We start from the raw sequence: 26,160 nt of genomic DNA, 5'->3' as shown, positions 1-26,160 counted from the left end.
AGGCAGGACCGAGATCCACTTCTGGGAACCTTGGCTTATCTCCCAGACACATGTGCACACAGGAGGCACAAATGCCAGAACTCGTGTCATCTGTAGAGGCATGACACATCTGACAATGCCTGAAACTTAAAATCAGAAAAGCAAACACTCTGACTGACACTCATTGGGCTTGACTCCCATGATTTTAATGTCCGTTTTGCCCAAGCCAATACAACTTCACGGGCAGTAAAGGCTTCAGGCAGGCAGCCTAACATGAGCCCCAGGGAAAGAAGTTCATCATGTGGGACACAAAGAATGGAGAGCAACTACATTAGCTCTTAACCTTCTGACGAGCCAGACACCCTCAACGCTGACTTGAAAGGCAGGCACATGTGCACACCGGCCACATTTTCCATGCAGTTTCTCGGAGGCCCCCCACCATGAATCTTCAAGGGAGAAGTGATCAGGGGTACAGGCCTGGACCTAAATTATGACTCTTGCCATTTCCTTGCACCTTAATTTCCTCACCTATAATGTAAGGGTAACAACAGTACCAATCGTACACAGTTGTGAAAACAAAGGTACAATAATCAGGGTAGTGCCTTTCCCCTGGTTAAGCTTCATTACACTTCGGCTAGTCCCATCACATTTACTGAATGACTGAATGGGAGCCTTGGCTCATCTCCCAGACAGATGTGCACACAGGAGGCACAAATGCCAGAAATTGTGCCATCTGCAGCGGCATGACACATCTGACAATGCTTGAAACTTAAAATTGGAAAGAAAACACTCCAACACTCATTGGGCTTGACTCCCATGATTTTAATTTCCCCAAGCAGATGTAAGCTACATTATAAATTACAGTGTTATAAAGTTAGCCAAGAAAGGACAAGATAGAGAAAAATTAAAACATCAGAGACTGCAGCTTTCAAAAATTAATATGTAAATGATCTGTGCAAGTAGGTACACACACAATCTCTGGGCCACGAGTCGGCAGCATAAACCATACCACATTCTCCATGAATCTGTGCCACTTTCTTGTCTCCAGACTGAGCATTATCGAACATCACATGAAACATGAGATGCTAGGTACAAACTCTGCCCACCTGGAGCAGAGCTGCTCTGCTGGTTCGAAAACCCTGTCTCTCGCAGCCCCACCCTCACACAGAGCAACGGCAGTGGTGCTTTGAAGGGGGCGGCGGCACCAGCCCAGGTCTGCTCAGCACCCACACTCACTCTTACCAGAAGACCTCGTTGCACCGATTGCACTGTACTCGGCGAGCTCTGGGCTCCTGTACCTGGATAACCATGGGACAGTCTGCACCGGGGCACAGCTGGAGCTGGTAATGACTCTGTGAACACACCAAGGGGAAACAATGAGGCCATCCGCTAGTCGCTGCCTCTAAATCAGCCCTCCCGGAGTGCTCAAATGCCTGCTCTTCCAGCCGATGACTTACATCAAGGGGCTATCGGAACTCAGGCCAAACGTTGTGAAGACCAGACATCAGACAGATATTGATGAAGACCTTTGACTGTTTAGTTAAACTAAGCAGCAACTCACTAGAATGATCTAAGGTTAGATTACAACATGGAATACAGAACTGCATCTGTGAGATGAAAGTGCAAAGGGCCTAGGCCTGGAAACGAACACAGCCCAATGAACTGTACATAAGATCCTGAGAGGCTCAATGACCCTCAGCCATCTACCAAAAGCAGCAAACAGCACAAGACACAAGGCATTCTGCAGCATGTGCATAAGAAGACCCACACTATTAATCAATTCAGTAAGCTTAGACATAAAAAAGATGAAAACTATGTAGCCTGGAATCACAGCAAGCCTGAAAAGGTAGCCCAGTAAAGGGGCAGGACTCCAAAATTGATCACGCTGGAATCCTGGACAAGTTTTCAAACTGCACAAGAAGCGATGCCTTTTCTCTTTGCTGAATCATGGTGAACAGAATGGAACAGCACCTCCTGAGACTTGCCTGACTTGTGTTCATCCCCTGGCATATGACAGCCTGTTTAAGCAACTGTGTATAAGGTGGAGATGACTCACCACCCTACAAGAGAAAACCAAGGCTCGAAGAGGTAAAATAATGGGGCAAAGGCTATACAGCAAAGAAGCAACAGACCTCCTGGAATTCACACGATTGTCTTTCTGACTCCAGGGCCTATATTCTACACTACCATTTTAGTGGTTTCATACATTTTTTTAAAACATGGAACTCTTTCTTCAAATGCCAGCACCCAATGGCAGCCCTAGGCTACACAGCAACTACAAGACAGAGGGCACGGCAACAGGAGCCAGTCATACCTCCACATAGTCCCTGAAGAGGTAGCGCCTGTATTTGTCTCTCAGTTCTTCGTTGGGCAACAGTGGAAACACAAAGTCCTCTGGTGTTCGAAGTGGGCAGTCCTGAGCCATGCAAGAGACTCCTGTTGAATAAAGAGAACCTGATGGACAACGGTATTGCAGAAGACAAGACTAGTTATATCTGCCCAGTGAGTTTAACTGACAAATTCAGATTCCACGGAGGAAACCCTTAAAGCAACAGAATTTATTCAAAGAAGAGAGAAATTAATATAGCTACACAGTGATGCAACTAAAATATTCTCCCAAGTTATATATACATTATAAATAGCACCACTAGAAAATATAATTTTTTAAATCTTATAGGGTTCTTGACTAACAATTTAGTTTTGGGACATTTAATATTATGTGTAGTGATCATCAACACATGAGATTTTGCAGCTACAGTTACTGTGATGCTAACCGTTTCGATATCATCAAGTCATAATATAACAAATACTCCTGGTAACTGATCATCGAATGTGATTTTTTGCTATGTTATGTAAATAGCAACGAACTCTCTAAGTGTTTCTGAATTATGGCTGCTACTTGGGGAATCAAGATAGGGTAGGCAGCTTAAAGGACAGTTCTCCCAAAAGTCCTCCCAAGAAATAGCCTGCACTCACACCAATATTTACACATATGCCTAAACAATAGCCTTAATTTTCTCACTTTGCTCAGGACTGGGGAAAACTTTGGCATTGTTCAGACTGATGTCTGAAAACCAATGGCTCTGACAATAAAAACCTCAATCAGGCTCAGAAGAAAGCACTCAGCTGATCTGAGTCCTGGAAAGGGCAGAGTCAGAAATAAATACTTCGAGCCAGACCTTTACAAATCCGCTGGCAGACTCACCCACGCCCACGCCGTCTTTGACGAGCACTGAGCAGTGCTGCTCCCAGCAGCTGCGGCAAAACTGGTGCTGACAGGCCAGAGAGAGCAGGTTTTCCTTCCGCACGAACTGCATACACACTGCGCAGTGGTGAGGGGGATGGGCTGTCGGGACCTGGGGAGAGGCAGAGCCATGTGAGTCAAAGAGCAGCCTTCGGTTCCTGGGAGGCCACGGGTGCCTCGTGTAGCTGGGTGCACGGGAGGCAGTCCTGACCCTGCAGTGAGTGAGAACTCAGCTGCAGCGTGCGGACTCCGGGAGACCCGAGTTCTGAGCAGAAAGCGTCTATCAGAAAGGCTTCCCAAAGAAGGTGGCATGTGAGCGGGGCTTGCAGCACCACCAGGACTCAGACAGGCAGAGAGAAGGCCAACGTGAGAACTTACAGCAGTGCAGAATGTCGGGCTGAGAAGCTAGGGTTTCCGAATTGCCAAGGTCTTCGGGGGTCACTCAGTCCAACTGCTTTTGGAGCCTTAGTTTCTTTTGTCAACTGCCTCCCACTCACCACAGCACAGAGCTGCCCCTCAATATGTACTACAAGTCATAAAGGTTCTTACAGGCTGAGTGTGTAAAGCTTCTAACAGCCCACGCTGAAGTGTGACTTAGCAAAGACAGTGTCTTCCCATATCCGTTATGTCTAAGATACAAAACATTACAGCTTTTACCAAGTTACAACTCTTCCTTCACACACCGAAGAGATGTTACATACAATTAATTTAGAGGGTTGAGGAAGGCTCCTACTAGGGAAGAAACTCCTCCAAGATGTGGGCAAATAACTATAAAGCTGGCACTGCAGGATCCCTGCCATGCTACACAAGGTGACAAAGACAACCTGGGATCCTGGTCAAAACCACGACCAATGGAGAAAGTCTACCACGAGTCTACATTAGGTGCTTGTTAGTTCACTAGAAATACAAAAACAATCTGAAGAAAAGAATCGTATTCCCATGTTTATCCGGTATGCTCCTGGAAATTTTCTTGTTAAGAGGCTGCAGAAGTTCTGTGGTGATCTGAGCCCAATTTTCCCTCCTGGGAGCTCTTTCGACACGGCCCTCATTCACTTAACAAATATTTGTTGAACTCCTAGACACACGAGAAATTGTTAGGCATTGTAAAATATGGTTCCTATCCTGAAAGCACTTACAGTCTGAGGGGAGAACTGAAGACATGAGTGAAACACTACAACATACATGTAAAGGTTTAAAAATATAACTAGAGGAGTTTGGAGGGGAGTGATCACAGAAGACAGGCTTTGTGAGAGACAGGGTGCATCTGAGTCTTTAAAAGTGAGTTCCATTCCCACAAGCAAAGATGGGGCCAGAGAACACCCAAGCAGAGTCCAAGAGGCATGCGGTGAGCATGGGGACACCAAGGGACTCAGCAGAACGGAGTGCAGGCTGTGTGTAAGCGCAAAGACGAAGCTGAGGCTGCAGAGGGCCCCACGACTGGCAATGATTTATTCCTCATTTTGAGGAAACTTTTCAAAATATAATGAAAATGAAAGATTTAAGCCTCTATTGGAACAAATACCTTAGGCATGTTGCACTATGAACAAACCAAGATGGCTCTCACTAGCACTGTACGACACAGCAAGAGCCATATGCATTAGGAGAAGCCTCACACAACGAGACACTCACATGTTTTGATGGATTGGGCTGAACTCGAGCCTCAACAAGCAGCTGAGCAGAATTAGACTTGTATCTACAAAACAAAAAGGAGAAATAAAGGGAATCAGGAACTGAAGACAAACATTTTTACCTCCTAAGAAAAACAGAAGAGACCAACATGTGATGTGGTCACACGAAAGTGTCTTTGTTTCTAATTACCTTGTCACAGAACCAAACTTCCTTTTACCTTAGTACTAATACTTGTTTTCTCTTTTCAGATTTTCAGCTCTTAATTGGTATGAGAATAATAACCCTGACTTGAAAGCACTGAACTGTAAAAAAATACTTATGAGGGACCACTTCTGCTTTAAATCTCTTTCTGAAAATATAGGCAAATATTTCTAAGGCTTCAAAATAGGAAAGGACATTTTAAGATACAGAAAATGCAAAGCATAAAGGAAAACTGACAATTATGCTATGGTTAAAAACTTCAGTTCATCAGGAGACACCATAAAGTAAAAAGCCAAGCTATAAACTAGAAGATAATTCAATACATATACTGGCAAAGAACTGCTCTTCAGAATTAAAAAAAAAAAAAAAAAAAAATCCTAAAAGTCCGCTTGAAAAGACAAAATAACAATTAAAATAGGCAAACAAGAGAACAAGCATTTCATAGAAGACAAAGCAGAAAGGGGCATTAAACATATGAAAAGATGCTCAATCTTCTTAATAATTAGGAACATTGAGATTAAAAACAATTAGATGTCATTTACACCCACCAGATTGTAAAACTAAATGTGACAGTACTAGGAACACTCATATACACTGGTGGGTATGTAGCATGGTACAATCACTCTGGAAGACATTTTGGCATTATCTAGTAGAGCTTTAGAAACAAATACCCTACAGTCCATTACTCACTCTCTATACTCAGTCCTACAAAACTTACACGACACTAGGATTCATGTACAGTTCTCAGAGCTGCATTATTTGTAACAGCAAAAAATCCTTCACAAATGGTTTTTTGAGGATGAATAAGATGTCATAAAATGCAACCTTGTTAGTGATTTTAAAAATTGAAAACATATAGCATGATATGTCTGTAAAGTTCTAAAAAAAAAACCCCTAAAACTACAAGATATATAACTTAAGAAGAAATAAGAGAATGATCAATCCCGAATTCAAGTTACTGGTTGCTTTAGAGGGTGTGGCCAGGCAGGAATCACTGCCACAGGGTCCCCCCGCCACTCCTTATAGGTGAGAGTTTCTTTTTTGGGTGGACACTTAAGTGTTTGCTTTATTATTCTTTAAAATCTACACACATCACACATGCATGCACACAGACACACATTTTTTAATAGAAATATTCCATAATAAAAATTTAATTCCTTCTAGAATGAGATATGGCATAAATACATTTAAAAATAAAAACAATCATTATGTGGCAATAAAGGTGCCACAAAAGGCCCAGGAAAATGCATTACCAAGATACCAGGAACCTGAGCAGGGAAGAATTACGTTTCATATATGTAATATACTTACTCTACCTAGTCAGAAACGCCTCCTCCAACTATTTTAACTCCTACTTCTCAAACTAGTATTCTTAATATCGTTAACCACTCAAATTTTCTCTGTTTCCAAATTATGCTAAAGAGTGTGAACAGTGAGAGATACCCAACCTCCCTCCGGAACCCACGTGGCGGCAGAGTCTGGGGTCACAGTAATGTGGTGCAGACAGTGGAAGTTCATCTGCAAGTCTATCCAAATAAATTCAGCTCTTGCGTATAGACAGTAAAGTGCACTTAGTGAATCAGGAACATGTTTGCTCTTTTCCGAATGAGACGAGGCACTCCAGCTGGTATGGCCGCCCTGGCTGTGTTTAGCCTGGAGAAGGAGAGGCATGACCTTCCTCTGCACATTCATGGAATCACACTGTAGAGATGGACTCACTGGAGCATGAAAAGGCAGGATGGAGACCAGTGCTTCTCACCAGGAGAAATTTCGCACTCTAGGGGTTATCTGGCAGTGTCTGGAGGCATTTCTGATTTTAAGGACTTGAAGGTACGACTGACCTATAGTAGGTAGAACCTAGGGATTCTGCCAAACCTCCTACAATTCTCAGGACAGTCCCCACACAACAGTTATGTAGCCCAAAATGTCAATAGTGCTGAGGATGAGAAAGCACACGCCTGTGTGGCGGCGGGGGTACAGGGAATGTCTCCAGAGGACCAGGGGGAGAAACCCCTCCTCCTGCCAACTTCCAAGATACCTTGGGACTCCCAAGTCTGTGTCTCAAGAGCTCTGGTTCTGGAGGTGGGTGGAAAACTGGCCAACCTTTTCTGAAGATAATATGTGCTATATTATGATGCATTCCTCTTGACGTATCCAAAAGAAATAAGTAAAGATGTTGGCAAGTGTTGTCTAGAAGGGCACCGATTACAAATTAACAAGGGCATAAAAAATTTGAACTTCACTGTTCAACAGCAGAGGTTTGGGAAAATGTATGCAACATCTATATGATGAAATACTGTGCTTGCAATAAAACTGGAGTAGAAATATGTAAAAAGTATATGGGGAATGTTCACCCTAAACAGAAAAAAGGATATACAATGTGACCCAATGTTTTAAAAATATAGTATGTACACTGTGAGGATAGATTCTGAAACATAAACAATAATTGCCACTGGGTGGGCGGGCAGAGAGAGGAGCCACGGCTGATGCCATCTCCTCTGCAAACACCTTACCTGTCCAATATCTCTGCAACTTGCCAGTGGAAATTAACTAATATAAGTTTAGCAACTGAATGAGATACCTAGAAAGAAAGAAAAAAATCAAATTATAACTAGTTTCTTTCAGAGCCCTCTACATTTTGAGAAATGTTTATATTCATAGCTACAGCAGGCCCAGGCTTGATATCCAAATTCTTCCTCTTGGTTCTCTGCTTTGTCTTTTAAGTTCACTCTTATAATCTTATTTCCTGAATCACCTCAATTTTTTTCTTTGTTTTCATTAATGACTCTTCCAAAAAATTAATTTGAATTGAAACTTAAGCAAAACCACCCCCCATGCACAGTAACTAATGTTCCAGCATCCAATTTAAGCAGCTATAAGAGCTATGGGCTCCCTAATGTGATATAGTCCTCACACGCTGCTGTAGGAGGCCACGCACAGGAAGTGTACTTTTTGTTAGGCCCGCTACTTGCAGAAAATCTCCAGGCTTGGAATTCTTGTATAAATTCAGCAAAACAAAGGAGAACAAACAAAAAAACACCCGCTTAAAATCTCTGAATGCCCAGCAACCAGGGAGCCCTAATTGCGAGGATAATTTAAAAGTCTGCAGGCAGCCGTTCTGGCTCCTATACTCTTTTAAAGCACATTGGTTACGGCTACCGAGAGCCTCAGAAGGTGCTCCGAGCTAACAATTCTACTTCTGTAAAATTTTCCGAGGAAATGATAGAGGATATGTGTACCACAGTGTTTTACAAGAGTAAAAAATTAGAAATAAGCTCAACAAAAAGGAACTAGATAAATAATGCATGAGATTTGTGCAGGGTCTACTATGTAGTCACTGAAAAGAATGTTGCAGTATTGATATAGAAAGAAGCTCACTTTTTAATCTCAGGTTAAAGAAGCCAGTGAGTAGTAAGATGTACATGTTATGGCCAATATCTTGTTAATAGAGGAAGTAAGCTAGTTACAAAACAGACCACCCTGGGAGTTAAGACCCGGATGGGGCCAGAAGATTGAGATGTGCATGGATGCCTAACCAGGCTTCCCAAGGAGCACTGCTGCTGCAGGAGGGTGCTACTGTATCTGCTACTGTATCGAGGAGAAAGGAGGAGCACACTTCAGGCCAATAAGCAAGAGAACACACAGAACTTTGGTATTCTGCTCACTGCACTGAGTCTTTCAAAGAGGAACCACCAAGGATGAGTACGGTAGTGCAAGCCTGGTCCACAGATAAGAACTGCAGGGGGGAAGACACGCAGTAAACCAACGTGTGATCCCTGCTCCTTGTGCTTAAGTCACTTCTGCAAGGAGGCAGATGCAGCCTTACAAGAAAGTGGCATGCACAGTCAGTGTCAAAGGTGTGCAGTGAGTGGCTGCCTTCCTGTCCTAAAGCCCAGGAACATATGGAGAAAACCAAGGACTCAAGACAGCTTGCTTCACTGCGGGTGGTGGGTATGGAGGGGTAGCACTTCCTTTCCATGCAAGGCAAGAGGCATCTAACTCATGCATCTTGCTACAGTGTTGTTTTTTGTTGAGGCCCATGGAGACTTTAGGCCTAGAACTCCTCAATTATAGCTAACATTTCTTTTAATTGTTAGAACTATTCGAAACAAAACTATCCATCCACAACAGACCACTATCACAAAACGACCCCAGAGACAAAATATTTGTTTTAAACTTTAACTGCCTGAATGTAGCTTTTAGCTACAAATACATTTTTAAAACCTGATAGTGATACTGTTTAAGAATGAGCTTTTCCACCATCTCTTACCCAAATGGGGCCCAGTGAGCCCTGCACCCACTGCCTTCCGTCTGAACTTCTACATGTCTCGCCAGGTCCTATCGAAGGCAGTGAGTCACGCAAAAAACCCACAGGAGTCCTGGCCACCTCCCCAGGTCACCGTAGATGGCTCAGGTGAAGCCTCTAAGCTCAGAGCAGGGAGCCAGGTTGCCTCTCACAGACTTGCAGTACCTGGGACGGGACTGGCCACTAAATACGTGCTGGTCACTAAATTACATCACATCTTTAATCTGTGTATTTTCAGAATAGAATCTGACCTTCCCAAAGAAACAGAATTTGAACACTATACCTGGTCTGATCACTTGATCTCAACAGCACTAACAGTAGCAACAAAGCCTCAGCATTTGCACACCAGGTGCAGCCCACCTATGGAAAACAACATGGCCCTGTGTTGAAAGTTTTATTGATGACTAGAAGTCCACTAATGACAAAACCAGAATATCCCAGTGGAGTTGAGTTTTGGTGAGAACAAATGTGAAGAGAGGATGCACCTAACAGTTTATAAAATTGGCTGTTGAGTGATGTGAATCTATTCTTTTGGTACTAACAGTCAAGAAATACCAACATAAACAAGGTAGTAGGCACACATACGTCAGCTGTATGCACCTCCCACTAGCCTTCTGCAGGAGGCGCTACTGCTGTCCACACACCACAGATGGGGGTGTGGGAATAGCCTATGCCACGCCCACTGTAGAGCATAGAAACATGAAGGAGTTCTGAGACCATTAATTTAGGCAAATGCAGTGTGACTGCATCTCACCCAGTAATGGACACCGAGGAAGATCTGCAGGGAAGTCAGGCTCCAAAAGGCTCTCAGCAAAAGCACAGGGTGGAGGAAGAGTACTTAGAACACTTTACGTTAAAAAGGTAGTCTCAGCAGGAAAGCCACCCCCTTCCTGATCTGGGTCACAAGAGAAAACTGGCTGCACACCCCCTCCCACTCCCCCCAGCAGTCCCAGAGGAAGCGACCTCTGGTGATTTCGGGGCAGAAAGCAGGGTGGGGGAGTGGCCACTACTTAAGCCACCTTCAGCAGGCAGGCCAGGATAAACACTGGATGATATTTATACATTAAAGATAAAAACCTGTCTTTCTCAGAGTGCAAACAGCTGAGCTCTCTCAGGAACAAAGTTCCTGAGTATTCACACCATTACTGCAATGCTTAACGAGCTCAGCAATCCATTCTCCATTTACAAGAGTCGACACTTCCCAACTGGTGAAAGCCTTCCACTCTCCTGTATGTGTTCAACTGTGGAGAAAAGAACCTTTCCGCAGAATCAAAACGAACTCTTGCTGATCTGTTTTGATCCAGAAATTAATAACCTGTTATAGCCAGGATTATGTACAGTTCACCCTTAGACAACACAGGTTTGAATTGCATGGGTTCTCTTATATGCGGGGGTTTTCCAAATGACCTGTCCAGTTCAAACCTGTGCTGTTCAAGGGTCAATTCCGAGGCTGGGAACCCAAACGTGCAGAGTGCCGAGTGCAATTACACTCGGGTTTCTGACTATGCGGAGCTCCGTGCCCCTAACCTCCGCATTGTTCAAGGGTCAACTGTATCATCCAGAAGGACTTAACAATGAAAAAGTCAAACCTTTTCCCAAAGGAAAATGGGTCTAGTGTGGTATTACACCACTGAAAGCCAAAACAGACTAATGACTTAGGAAGGAACACATGTGGCCACGTCATGTTCAAGTTAAATCTGTAGTTCTATTAGATCAACGTGTAATAAGATTACAAGTTTTATTTATTTGAGTCCTTTTTCTACTTCTGGAACACTAATTGAGGAAAAGACTAGAAACTAAGAACCAAAAAGTTTCTTCTATAAAAATTTGCAGTCTCAAGGTAATTACAGATTAATCTGAGCCTTTACTCAAAGAAACAGAATCACAGAGTCCACCACTTTCTCCATCTCAGGGGCCAAAGAGAAATGGGTCACTTTTTCAGCATGCCTGTGACTCTCACCCTCATCTGCATTGCAAACTCCAAGCTGGTGGGACCTGTCTTCTTCGACAGCCACTCTGGACTTTCACAACACCATGAGTCAGGGACAGTTAAAGTGAATTTGAACAAAGACTCTCAATAGCAAAGATGAGCTGTTTTCCTATCTCCCTCCACCCCCCAAAAAATCATGTTAAACTACATCTTAATCCCATTCTCAAGAGTCACACTTGATAATTTACATATAATACTTTAGAAAGTTTAATGCATGCGCCAAAAGCAGAAACCCAAAATTCATAGATTTGATTTTTAATTCAATTTGGTTCACAATTTGACAAGATGTTGATTCAATGCTGAATTTCAATCTATTTGGAATTGCTGACAGTGGACATCCCAAGGTATTCTTTATACATATACACTAGGCAATATAAACTCCCTTTGCTAAATTCAACAAACATTTCTTACGTCTTATCTTGTTGAAAGAATCTGACATTTACATTCCCTCTGCCTTAATAGTGCTTTTGGTCTCTGTGATGACTTTCTTGCAGCACCTGTTCAGGTACAGGCATATCCTGTTTTATGGTGCTATGCAGACATTGAGTTTTTCAGAAACTGAAGGTCTGTGGCAACCCTATGTCAAGCAAGTCTATCGGTGCCATTTTTCAGACGATGGTTAACATTTTTCAGCAATAAAGTATTTTTTAATTAAGGTATGCACGTACAGTTTTTAAAAGACATAATGCTATTGCACGCTTAATACAGTATAAATGTAACTTTTATATACACTGGGAAAACAAAAAAGTTGTGACTCACTGTACTGCAATACTCGTTTTGCTGCGGTATCTGAAACCAAACCCGTAGTATCTCCAAGGAATGCCTGTACTCTAAATGTGTTCTTCCTTCTGTTTGCCCACCTGGCACTTGGGGCATCACTCTCACACTTTCCAAGCTAGAACCCTTGGCCTTTTGTCTCACTCTACATCTCACTCTTCCCTATCATTCCAATCTCCCCCACCATCACCACTCCACTGCCCAATCTCAGTCCTGCCTCTACTAAGCACTCACATCAGAAGAGACTCACTTATCACCTGGACAATAGAAAGGCATCTTAGGTTTACGTGCCTGTATACTGTCTGTACCCCTCCACTCCATAATCCTCAGGATGAGCTTTCCGAAGCCCTGATATAATAGTACAGTAACAGCTAATTTTTACAGAGCACTTACATCTTGCCAGGATCAGTTCCCATCTTGTTAAAAACCTATCACTGCTCTCCAGCACCAATAAGACAAACCTTAAAGCCCTTAGTAAAAGAGTCAAAAGATCTACCACTGAACCACCGCTCCCAAGAGTCCAGCAATACACCTAGTGATTCCAACATCCCCATGTACTTCCCTAACTGTTCTCTACCAAGAATGCCCTTTTTTGTAGCAAATATTTGGAGATTAAAGAACATACTTCTGTATAAAACCTGTGTGTCAAAGAAGAAATCACAAGAGAAATTAGAAAATGTTCTGAAGTAAATGATAATGAAAATACCACATAATAAGTGTTAGATGCAGCTAACATAATGCCTAGAGGAAAATTTACAACTGTAAATGTTTATACTGGAAAAGAAAGGTCCAAAACTCAATGACATAAGGGCCCACCTTAAGAAGCTAGAAAAAGACGACTAAAAGCCAGTCAAAGAAAAATAATAAAGATAAAAACATAAATAAAATCCAAACCTAATAATAGTGAAAAATAACAAAGTCCAAAAGTTGATTCTTTAAAAAGATCAACAAAGTTGATAAAAAAAAAAACTTTAGCTAGAGCAATTAAGAAAAAAAGAATACAAGTTACCAATAACAGTGGTGTGAAAGAGACACTAGCCCTACAAATCTTCTAGATGTTAAAAGGAAAATAAGGTAATATTATGAATAATCTAATTCTAATAAATTTGATATCTTAGATCAGAGGTCCCCAACCCCCAGGCCACGGACTGTTAGGAACCAGGCCACACAGCAGGAGGTGAGCTGTGGACCAGCGAGAGAAGCTTCATCTGTATCTGCAGCCGCTCCCCAAGCGCTAGCATCACTGCCTCAGCTCCACCTCAGATCATCAGGCATTAGATTCTTTTTGTTTTTTAAATAAATTTATTTATTTAAATTAGTTTCAAGTATACAGTACAGGCATTAGATTCTTATAGGAGCACCAGTCTCTAGTGCCAAAAAGACTGGAGACCACTGTCTTAGATGACATGACAAGCTCTTTGAAAAATACTTACCAAAACTGACACAAAATTAAAAAGAAAAACTGAACAGCTTTGTATCAAAGACATTCTTACAAATGTCTCTGTAAGACATTCATGATCAAAGCTTTTCTTACAAAATTTCAAACCCAGAATTTTTTACTGGTGAATTCTATCAACACTAATCTTACAAAAACACTTTTGGAAACTATATGAGGAAGGTATACTTCTTCCAAAGTCATTTTATGAGGCTAACATAACCCTGACACAAAAACCTGACTAAAATATAACAAAAAGAAAAAAATATTATAGACCAATATCTCTTGTGAACATAGACACAAAAACCAATCCAGACATTTTAGTAAGTTAAATCTAGCAATATAGAGAGAGGACAATGTATCATAATCAAGTGAGGTTTATCGTAGGTCTTGTATAGCAGGAATGGAAGGTTCATGTAACACTGAAAACGCTAAAAGTCATTCACCAAACTAACAAAATAAAGGAAGAAAAAACAAATTATCATTTCAGTAGATGTAGAAAACCCACTTGACAAAATTCAATATTTATTCACGATAAAAATTCTCACCAAATCAGGAATAAAGTGAACTGCCTGAATCTAACATAGGTCAGCAATGAAAAATATTATACTCAATGATGAAACAGTTAATGCAAAGATCAAAAAATGGCATGGATGACTACTCTCACCACCTATTTAACATTATTTTGGAGGCCCTAGCCAGGGCAATAAGGCAAGGAAAAAGAAAAAAAAAAAGACAAAAGACAAAAGATTAGAAAAGAAAAAACAAATCGGTCTCTATTCCTAGATAAAATGACTGTTTATGCAGAAAATTCTAAAAGAATCTACAAAACTACTTCTAAAACTAATTTAAAAATTTAGTAAGGTAACAAAATATAAGATCAATATACAAAAATCAAATGTATTTCTATGCAGCAGCGAACAAATGAAAACTAAACTAAAATTTTAAACAGGTGAAATGTATTTTAATAATATATTTTATTTAACCCAAAAATATCTAAGTTATTTCAACATGTAATTGACAAAAGATTAATGAATTATTTTGCAACCTTTTAAAATCTAAGTCTTCAAAGTTCATTGTATTATTTTAGAATTATCATACATACCAATAAAAACGGGCCACATTTCAAATGCCCAATGGCTAAAAGTGGTCATAGCTTCCATACTGGATAACACAGCTATAGACTGAACAGAGCAATCAAAAGTTAATCAAAATCAAAGCAGAGTTCCTAAAGTCTAGAAATGTAAAAAACCCAGAATATCCAAACCAATCTTGAAAGAGAAGAGCAAAGGACTTATACCATCTGACGTCACGATTTGCTACAAAGCTACAATCATCGAGAAAGTGGGGTACTGGCTTAAAGACAGACATACAGATCAATGAAACGAGAGTCCAGAAGCAAACTCATATTTATGGGTAATTTAAACAAAGGTGCCAAGGTAATTCAATGGAAGAAAAAGATAGTCTTTTCAACAAATGGTTCTGGAATAACAGAACATCATTATATGAAATAAGCAAACAAAACAGAACATAGATGCTTATTTCACACAACTCGAACTCAAAATAGTTCATAGATTTAAATATAAACTGAAAACTATAAAACTCCTAGGAGAAAATCTTTGCAACCTTGGTTTAGGCAAAGATTTCTTAGATACGACAACACACATACAAACCTTAAAAGAGAAAACTGATGAACTGGACTTCATCAAAATTATTTTCACTCTTCAAAGACATTATTAAGAAAATGCCAGAGACAAGCCACAGACTGGGAGAAAATAACTGCAAATCGTTTATCTGATAAAGAAGTTAATTCAGAACAAATCACGCAACTCAATAGTAAGACAACCCAATTTTTAAAAATGGGCAAGCTTTGGACACTTCACCAAAAAGAAGCAAATAAGAACAAGACCCAATATCATTAGTCACTAGGGAAATGAGAATTAACACAAGATACCACATATACTCACTAGAATGATTATAATCCAAAAGACTAACCATAGCAAGTGCTAGCAAGAATGTGGAGAAACTGGAACCCTTCTATAATGCTGATGGAAAGGAAAATAGCTGAGTCACCCTGGCAAACAGTTTGGCAATTTCTTAAACTTACTATCTGACCTAGCAATCCCTCTCCTAGATATCTATCCAAGAGACATGGAAACACATGTCCATATAAAGCCCTGGACATGAATAGTCATAGCAGCGTATTTCCTAACAGCCAAAAACTGGAAACAACCCAATGTCCATCAACTAATGAATAAACAAAATGTGGTATATATCCATACAATGAAATAACATTATTCAGCAATAAAAAGAAAGGCATTACTGACATGATACAACATGGACGAACCTCAAAAACATTATGCTAAGTGAAAAGAAGTCAGACACAAAAGACTGCGTTATATAATTCCACTTATATGAAATTTCTAGAAAAGGCGAAACTACAGAGACAGAAAAATGATCAGTAGTTGTCTGGGGCTGGGAGTGAAGACTGACTACAAATGGACACAAGGGAACTCTTTGAGTGATGAACATGTTCTGTAACTCAAATTGTGGTCATGGCTGCATAGTTGTAGAAATTGACTAAAACTCATGTACTAGTACACTTTAAAAAGAGTGAATTTAATGAAATTAAATAATACTCCTATAAAGCTACGTAAAAATAAAATTGACTGATAGATATATGATCAGGCAAATGTAGTGAAAGGTTAGAAATTGTATAATCTAGATAACAGGTATATAGATGCCCACTGTACAATTCTTTAAACTTCTTTGTGTGTTTTAAATTTTTCGTAAAAGAAGTCAAGGGGGAAAGCTGGTCAAATTTAATTCAATGACAATAACTTGCATAAATGAGTATCACAGTAAACAAAGGATTGACCCTTATGCTACTACATGAAATAGTTCACTCTGACCTTTTACTTACTCTTCAAAAGAAAAAACTCAAGAATTTTTTTCCATAGTTTTGACAGGCTTGACTGATTACACAACACAAATTTTAACATAAATAGGTGAAACTTCCCCATGAGTCTGTAATGCTGACGACTTCACAACAGTTCCAGAAGGCACAGCTCAGGCCTGCCTTCTTTCACCCCCTGGGCTACATCTGAGAAATCACATTGTGCGTGAGCCTTGGTCAGTGTAACGATAAGCCCCAAAGACAAGAAGTCCTCTCTCACTTTTCCTGGGAGATGGGGAAAGAAGTGTGACTGATCAAGGCGGGAAAGGGAAGGTCAGTAGTGGTATAAAGTTCATCAAAGGCTGAAGAGTGCCCTCGTCTCTGGGTGGTACAGAGAAAGCTTTCAGAGTCGATGATGGGGTCACAGCAAAGGCCAAGCGCAGCTCATCTTCCAAGTCCTTTTCCCCTCTTTCCCTGTGCCCTCAAACCTGACTCACAACGGGTCAGAAGCCTCTGGGGGAGCTTTCCCTCCAGCTTCAAAGAACCGTGGGACCACTTGTCATTTGCCCTAGACAATGCTCTGCATTACCTATCAAATCTGGCTTTGTTTTGCCATTGCATTTACAATCTCAACACCCTCAGATGTTTCTAGATCTTTATTCCGGGAAACACTTAGCTACATGCATGCCATGCCAAAAAGGACTTGCTGCTGGTCAACAGTATCTCTCAAAGGTGGCATGAAAAACACTTTATGTCATCTTCTACGGTCTTTGGGACAGACACTTAAAAGATATTTCCCTGACGCAGGCCCTCAAAAAATGTTCAGCAGTTACCACCTGTGCAGAGATACCTAAAGGAGACCACTGCTGGGGAGTCAAGTTCTCCTTTCCATTTTTTTTTTTAAATAAAGAATGTAGTAAATGTGCCACTCAGTTCTATCCCTGTTTCCTAAGTAGGGCTTGAGAAGGTGGGGGTGGGGACCAGGAGAAATCCAGGATGTGGGCCAATGATGCTAAGTGTACATGAATGCTTTAGCCACTGTTAACAGCAAGCAGCTCCTGACGTGGTTAACAGCGCTCAAGTCCACCACCTCAGCATTTCATTAGATATTCCAGAGGCCCTTTCTTCTATGATCTAAGGGCTTCAGAGACTAGAGAAACGAAATAGTGTAAACACCGAACTGTCGGCTTGGAATGGACACCACTTTGGTAAAATAAAACTTCGGAATCTATGTGGCTTCTGAACCACTCATTACAGGGAGACAGTTGCAGGATTTCAGAAGCTTGTAAAAGGCAACTCAAATAGCAATTTGGCTACCAGTTTATACTTTAGCAATTCTGTAACTTGCTGCCCTGCTCTATGTTTCAACTTTATCCTGTGTTTTTTCTCCATTAGGTCCCTAAGCAGAAAGCAGGCTGCGGTAAAATAACTTTTCAAACCACAGGTCCCCGACTCCACCTGAAGTTTGTTAGTAAATAAGCCACAAATTTCTTTCCTGGTTTCCACCAAACCTTTACGCACCCACCCGCCCCCCAAAATTTCAAGTCTCTATCAAAAATTTATATTAATCATTAGAACAAACATGTCTCGATCCCCTGACCATAAAGAACTTAAAATACCAGAGGGAGATCAATCTTGCTGCTGAGGGAAACGTAAGTACACACGACATTCTGGACCCTGTCTACTACACAGACAACATCTATCTTTGAAGAAAAATGTTTTAAGAATTTCAGGAAATTTAAGTTGTTACTTGACATCCCAGAGCACTTGGATAGTGTATGTTTATTACTCAAAATAATGCACAGAACATGCTAATTTTATGTAAGGATCAAAGCACATACTGAACAGCCTCTGCTGACAACAGTTCCCCAAGGAAATCCATGAGCATGGTCCCTCTTTTTAGTCTCCTATAGCTGGTTAACACTGTCCAGCCCTCAGGGACAAGTTAACAACACAGCTTGCAAATAGATTTTTTTCCCCCAGAAAAAAGAAATCCAGCAGCCCACCAAAACTGTCACCAGCCCTTCCCACACTTACCAGTGCCATAGGGAGGATGCAGCTGATGGCAGTGAGCATCAACGGCCTGAAAAAATACAGGTGGTAGTTTCAATTTTTATTTAGAATTCTTACTTGCCAACTGCCTGAAATCTTTTAAGGCTACACGAATAGGTCTCCATGCCTCAGCCTGTGTTAAGCCACTCTGTGATCCAGTGACATATGTTAACACTAGTGGTCATTCCCTACACAGCAGAGATGAAGGAAAGGAGTGAACTGTGGGCCAGCTTCTGCGCCTGGGGTAGAAAGGGAAATGGTATATGAAAACTAGCCTAACGAGATCAAGACGGATGGACTCAGGTCTTGGGGGTTGGGGTGAGGCGAGAAGATACTGAAGAGATAAGAGGAAGAAACAAGGTTAAAGCACCGAGACAAAGGAGTAGGTGAACACCAGCCTAAAACGGGGCAAAATCAGCAGCAATGGTGGTGGTAGTGGGGTCTGAAGGCCTCTGACCTTAAGCCAGGCTCACCTCTAACGTCTAATTTAAATGGTAGGCCTTCGCTTCTTCCATACTCCACACCCACATACACTCAGCCTCTAAAAGGTCAGCTCTCTGGCACCCAATCATAGCTTCGTTTTCTTTCATTTTTTTCTTTAAAGGTCTCCATGGAGGGAGGGCTGACTTGTAATCAAGGCACCCACTTGTTGTATATGCTTCACAAAATTCTGTTTAATAAACACAAATTTGAAAATTCCTCTCCAGTCTAACCTTAATTCAGTCCTGTTACACTCTCTAATCATTACATCAATATCAAAAAATCTCAAAGACCTCACTGTAAGTTTTTTATGCAAAATATAATAAAGTAAAAATATAAAAGTTATCACTCCTTGACCATGAGTGTACTTTTTTAATTATGAAAAATTCCAAGCATCTACAACAGTGAAGAGTGTAATGAAACCCACGTACCAGTCACTCAGCTCCCACATCAACTCATGGCCAGGCCCACTGCATCTGTACCTCACCTATCCCCAATATTCTAGATTACTGTGAAGTAAATCCCAGCCGGCATATCTTTTAGGTGCATTTCAGTGAAAAGCCTCTGCGAAGTACTTAGAATAAAAGGCTGGTTACAGCCCCTTCTAGAATTCTAACAGTTTTTCAAGGGGATGCCATATAGGCAGGATGACCACCATTTCTGCAAACCAAGTAACCACAGTAACCACAACCAAAAGAAATGCAGATAAGAGTTGACATCCAACAACCTGCACATAGTAGGACTAAAAGTCAAGTCTCCCATCATGTTCCCGCAGCCACAAGCCCATCTTGTCCAAACATGATTTCAAACAATGCTCTGTCTCTTCCAGCTGCTGCTACTGTGAAGAGGCAAAGGAGAGGGAATATCAAATACCATCTAGGCAGTACCACTCCGGTCCCCACGCTTCTCCAGAGGACACCTCAGAGGCTCCCACATCTTACAGACAAAGCCAGACTCCAAAAGCATGTTTCAAAGTCAGAGCTACTAACTGCTATACTTAGCTATGCTCAAAACATATGATTTTTAAAACCTGTTTATGTAAAACTCCACCGGAATGGCAACTCCTTGAGGGTGATTTTTTTTTAGTTTCCTTCTCTGCCATCCCCAAGCACCTGGAACAATGCCTGTGCCAGTACTAGGTCCTCTGTGCTAACACTACCCTCTGCTTGTCTCCAGCGGTCTAGTCTCAAGTCACTGTACATCCACATCCTCCTCCACAGCCCAGGCATGCGCCAAGGTCTTCTAAGTCCTCAGGGGATTCAGGAAGAGGCCCGACATAGTTTCCTTAAGGTTGGTTTAAAAAAAAAAAAAAAAAAAAGTTGGAGGGCCAAGAGGTCTTCTGACAGGTGCAGGAAGGGCGGAGATGCTGACAGGTTTGAGGAAGCAAAAATCAAATATGGGTCACCGAGAGCAGCAATAGGAAGGAGTCCAGGCGACAGTCTGGAGTTTATCAAAACAGCAAGATAATCAAAGTGATACTTTTAGTAGATCTATCAGAAAAATATGAAATAGAAGTAGAAAAGGTTTATTTATTTATACCTCCTTTCGCCATTCTAAAAATGGAGGGGGCAGAAACTAAAAGTAAAAAAATCTTTTAAGTTATTTTATGGTAGAGGTTAAACTATTTTCCCCCCTTCTCTCTTAGCATCTACCTAAAAGTTAAAATAACAGAAGACAACAGACGATACTTGTTTATTGGGAAGCAAAAAATTCTTAACCTAACCCAACTGCCAATGAACAAAGAAAATAAAATGGTTCGTAAAGAGCACTTTGATTAAAAAGAACAGCAGCCACCACACACACCTCCTACCTCTGCCCCCAACACCCTAGTCTTCCTATGCAGGAGAAATCTCTATCAATCATTTGTCTAGGTTCTAGGTTGTTCAGCATTACTGAATACGCCTACAGTTCTTTACCAGACTTAGTGTACTTATAACACTCTCTACCTTCTTCCCTCCAAGACCAACTGTTTAATGTTTAAATCACATTTCAGTTCCTCTATCAGTTACCTTTGTAACTTTTAAGATATCATTGTTTACAGGTCCAGAATTGCATTTTTCTTTCTTGTGTTTCCAATGTTACTGCCCATGGGCCAAAGGAGAGTGTACATACATTAGGCACGAATACATTATCTTTATTTAGTTGCCGCCAATTACTCATACTTGTGCCACATATGCGTTTGCTTTATATTTGGCTTGTGATTGAGTGTAGTTTTTCTGCTTTGTGTGGGAATTAGAATTCCCTTACCTCTTAGAAAGAGTTCTATGGTTTGTTTCTTCACCAAATCCCAACCATCTTCTAGCTTCTTCATTCTACCTATTGCTTGGAATCTACCCCATTCCTAGTCCTGAATAAATTTTTCTTGAATCCCACCAAAATTCTGTTCAAATGTGGGCTGCTGTGCAGGCTCGTTGTGTAGGTGACATTTTGAGACTTTTCTGGTTTATTACATCAGTTCGAACATTTCTTGAATTCTTTATCTTCCCCTTTTTTGATTTTCATCTGCAAGTAACATCATCAGAAAAAGTACAAGAGAAGTAAATTTCAAAAGTCCTTGCACGTCTGAAAATGAGTTCACTCTGCAATGACAGAATTCTAGACTCAAAACCATTTTCCTTCAGGACTTTGAAGACTGGCTGTACTGTCTTCTGGTTGTCACTGTGGCTGATGAGACATCTGGTTCTCGTTTCTTTTAGAAGACCTGGTATCTCTTTATGGAAAATTTTAAGGTTTTCCAGTCTATCCCTGTTTTTCTGAACTATAACAGTGGCAAGTCTAGCAATGGGTCGACCCTTTCACTATGAAGACAGCTCTTTCTCTTCAGCTCCTGGTAATTTTCTTCTTACACTTTTCAGGATTTTCCTCCTTTCAATTTTTTGTTCTCACTTCCCAGAAATTCTAGATGTCAGATCTCTAGATTGATCCTCTATATCTTTTTTCACTTTTTTTTTTTTTTTTGCCTGTATTTTGGCTTGATATTGAGAGATTTTCTTGATTTTATCTTCTGATTTGTCTATGGAATCTTTTTTAACTTTGCAAACCCATAATTCATCTCTACAAGTTCTTTTTGTTTTGATTGTTTCTTCCTGATGGCATCTGATTATTTTACGTATGCCATATCTTGAATATCTTGGTAAATGCTAAACAGTGTGCTTTTAAAAACAAGCAAAATTATCTACTGGTATGTTTCAGCTTCAGTCAATTCTTCTGTTTCTCCTTCATTCTGCAGATTTTCCTCAAATGTCTGGTGATTCTTCGTTAGCCAGTCACGTTTAAAAATGAAGGGTCTCTTACACACACATACACATATACACACACACACACAAATAAAATACTGATACATGCTACAACTTGGATAAATCTCAAAAACATTATGCTAAGTGAAACCAACGAGATGGAAAAGGTCATGCAGCGCATGAATTATATAACATACGTAGAATAGGTAAATCCATAGAGACAGAAAGATTGGTTGCCAGGGGCTGAGAGGAATGGAGAATAAATGCTAAGTGGGTACCAGGTTTTTTGGGGGGTAATGAAAAGGTTTTAGAACTAGAAGAAGATGGTAGTTACAAAACAATGTGAATGTACTAAATGCCACTGGCCTGTATGCTTTAAAATGGTTAATTTTAGGTGAATATTATAATTTTTATAAGTGGGGGGAGGGGTGTGTGTGTGTCAGGGAAATGAATCCTAACTCTGTGTACATGGACAGAGGCTGACAACTGACAGGCTTTTCTTTAGGGAGATTAATCGGAAGCAGCTATTACTCAAGACTCAAGAGCCCCATCAGACAACCAATGAGATCATCTAAATCTCATACTCTTTAAGAGCCCTATCTCTCCCCAGGTTATTCTATTTCATAAAAATAATCAGATTATTTTGCCTAGACCAAAGTGGGGGACAGGTTGACTATTCTACATACAGATCTTTTATTAATCTCCCCATCTGCAGCACATTTATCTCTTCTAGCCTTTGCCAGTCAGAGCTCACAGCTTCTTCAAAGATCTGCTGGACAAACTGGCTCCACGTGCAATGACATGACACCCATGATACCCCCCAATCTGTTCCTTGTTATTATAACATGTATATGCCATTACTTTCATTTTCATGATATCTAAAAATAGAAGAGCACCCCATATTTATCTCATGCTCTTTAATAATTTCTCCCCGCCTTCCCCAACTCTGCAGGTGACCACTGATTTACTTTACAACAAATTAGTTAGCATTTTCTAGAATTTTATGATTGAAATCTCTTTGCTCTTTGCTCTCTCCTGGGATCCCTAATGCAGCATTGTTATTTTGAGATTCATCAATGATGCTTATGTGAGTAGTTCACTCTTTTTGTACTGTTGAGAAGTATTTTCTTCTACTAACGTGCCACTGTTTGTTTGTTCATTCGTCTGTTTGTAGATATTTGGGTTGTTTCCAGTTTGGGGCTACTACAAATACAACTGCTACAGACATCTGAATACCAAACAAACAAAAACAAATGGAGGGGGTACAAAGGTGTCCAGATGAGTGCAACCAACCATCTTGAAGCAGAAACCAATGTTGATAAGCTAGAAAAAAGATTCCATGTGCTCTACTAGTGTCATAAAATTCCAGACTTTCGAAACATTCACATTGTATTTATGATTGCGGATATAGCTACTCATTATCGACTTGGACACAGAAATCCACTTTTATCTTGACAATCAATAAAATGTGAAGTCACATTTAGGCAACAAAAATATCACGGGAAACCTATCCAACCTGAGAGTGCAGCTGGGCAGCAGATAACATCCTACTCCCACTCTGGTTACAAACCGGTACTCTGAGAGCTGGGCACGTGCTTTCGGCAGCCGAAGAAAGGACGAGCTCCTCTCTCACTTTCGAGAACCTACATCATTCCACAATTCTTTTGTACTTGCACATGAATATAATGTAAAATACCTCGCCTCACCTCTGAAGAGTCTGTTTTAACAAGTCTGCATGAAGTTCAGGCTTCTGTATCGGAATTGCCAAAACTAATTCTGACACGCACACAAACTGGGAACCACACATCCATGAGGTATATTCTATCTCTACGCAGAAATCAGCTCGCTTCGTAGAAGCCCTTTGAGAAAGCTTGTCCTCTATTTAAAAATGGGAACATACAGAAATAGAGCTTTGGGGTTAATTCTCAACTTTTGCATTTATTGACAGGTCTTACACAATCAGATCGACAACAAGCAACATTTACTGAGAACAAAACATGACCAGGCATTTTTGCTAGGTGCTATGAGGCAAAGAAAAAAACATGGACTTCTACCTTAAAAAGTTCAAGCCCTGGTTTACAAACAGCAAATTTCCAATCAGTGCAAGTACCAAGAAACATGCAAACCATGGTACAGAGACAAGAATGCCCAACTACACCTGGGGATCAAGGAGGGCTTCATGGGAGAAGGGAGTCAAGGGTAAATCTTCAGTTTCCAACTTGAATGGTGGTATCAATTAAGATAGAAAACCTAAGAAGCTAAGTTTGATGGCACTGGAGTTATTTATTGTAAACAGAGGCAAGGCTATATCTATAGACTCTGGAAAATGGTGAGAGCATTGAAAAGACTGATAAAAGCCTAAAATAAAGGATAAATGAGTGCGCGTTGAACATGAACTGGCCGAGAAAGAAACTGTTAGTCAAAGAGAACAACTTTCCCAGATACAGAGACCACTCTTTGTTCACGATTATAAGAACAGCTCTGTTCTCCTGTTAAAATCTCTAAACAAACCTCTCTCTTATTCTGCCTGTATTTTTCATTATTTATGGGTGATAACCTGTGTTTATCACATAAAATCATTTTGTGTTTATAAACGTTTGTAATACTACAAAGAAAAGGGAACATAACATAAACTACAAATTCAGACAACTCATGTCATTTAAGTAATCAAGCCATAGGGCAGACATATTTCTAGAGGAATAAAATAACTTTCTGCTGACTCACTTTGTACCTTTCTCAAATCTTTCCTACAACTCTTCCCTCTTTAGGGCAGAGAAATCTAACCCTTCAAATTTTTCCTAGAGTAGTAGGGGCAAAGAAAAGTAAAAGGAGAGGTGGAGGGAGGGAGAGAGGGAAGGAGAGGGAGGGAAGGAGGAAGGGAGGCGTAAGTGGGGGGGAGAGAGAGAGAGAGAGATTGATTGATTGACTGATTGATTCGGACAGAGCAAAAGTTAAAGAAAAGTAAGGAGAGAAGTCTCAATAACAAGAATCCCAAAAATCAACTAAACACTTCAATTAGCAGTGTTGTCAATGAAGGCACAAGACCAAACACAGTTGTCAACCAGAAATGTAAGAACAACAGACTGGCCATATTACCCTACATCCTTTTTCCTGGTCCCAATTCAAAATTAATTTTGCATTATTTTTACTTTTCTTATCAATGGACCCCAAGAAAAGGGCACTAGAGACTCTGAAGGTGAAACAATCCAAAGTATATAATTCAACTACTATATGCACACTCAGAGATATCAGTCAGCAATATGTCACCCAGAACTTTCCTCCATGTGGCTCCTAGCCTATAACTCAATTCTCAGAAGGTGTTTTAAGGAACCACAGCAAACACGTGAAAGCGACACTCTCATTCTTCTGCTCTTGCCCTGCCTCCACCACGACCAAGCATTTGAACACCCGTGTGCCAGGCACATGACATGCATTATCCCATTTAATGCTGTGAAGGCAGTATTTTTATCATTATTCTATAGATGAGAAAACTGAAGTGTAGAGATGTTGAGGAACTTGCTCCAGGTCACGTTATATTAAATAGCAGAAAAGGAACCAGAATCCAATCGTCTGATTACTAGCCCAGGCTTCTGCCAAGTCCCAACAGACACAAAGGCCACATCCATGAAAATGTTCACAGCCATATCACCAGTCCCCAACAACTATAACATATAAGTACTCATCTAAATGCCCAATGAGGACTGCTTGAGCAAATGACAGTTCAAGAAGAAGCTGGTATGCTATACAGCCATTTAAAATAACTTATAAGGATGAAGTCAAAACAGAGAAATGTTTCAAATATACATGAAAATACATGTACACAATGATTACTAGAATGTAATGTCAACCAGGATAGGAATTTCTGTCTATTTTGTTCACAGTTATTTTTCTAGTACCTGGCAATTAGGAGGTGCTCAATAAATATCAGATGAATG

General features: G+C 40.6%; 1 protein-coding gene across 3 annotated transcripts in view; it reads right to left on the bottom strand.

Annotated features, from left to right (window-relative positions):
- ARIH2 (ariadne RBR E3 ubiquitin protein ligase 2) overlaps positions 1 to 26,160 on the bottom strand; it is a 43,034-nt gene that overhangs the window by 7,080 nt on the left and 9,794 nt on the right. For 2 of the 3 annotated variants that reach the window (XM_039837679.1, XM_039837680.1), the window contains exons 4-8: positions 7,567 to 7,634; positions 4,853 to 4,916; positions 3,185 to 3,335; positions 2,294 to 2,415; positions 1,222 to 1,331 (exon numbers count right to left, since the gene is read on the bottom strand). In XM_039837679.1, coding sequence (XP_039693613.1) covers positions 1,222 to 1,331; positions 2,294 to 2,415; positions 3,185 to 3,335; positions 4,853 to 4,916; positions 7,567 to 7,634 — 515 coding nt within the window. Of the gene's footprint in view, positions 1 to 1,221; positions 1,332 to 2,293; positions 2,416 to 3,184; positions 3,336 to 4,852; positions 4,917 to 7,566; positions 7,635 to 18,494; positions 18,541 to 26,160 lie in introns of all 3 variants that reach the window. The other variant, XM_039837681.1, reaches the window with a different exon arrangement.

Source organism: Pteropus medius, unplaced genomic scaffold, assembly GCF_902729225.1.
Source record: "Pteropus medius unplaced genomic scaffold, Ma_sr-lr_union100, whole genome shotgun sequence".
Lineage (NCBI taxonomy): Eukaryota > Metazoa > Chordata > Mammalia > Chiroptera > Pteropodidae > Pteropus > Pteropus medius.
The sequence above is the reverse complement of the archived record's forward strand: the minus strand, read 5'-3'. Positions and strand labels throughout refer to the sequence as shown.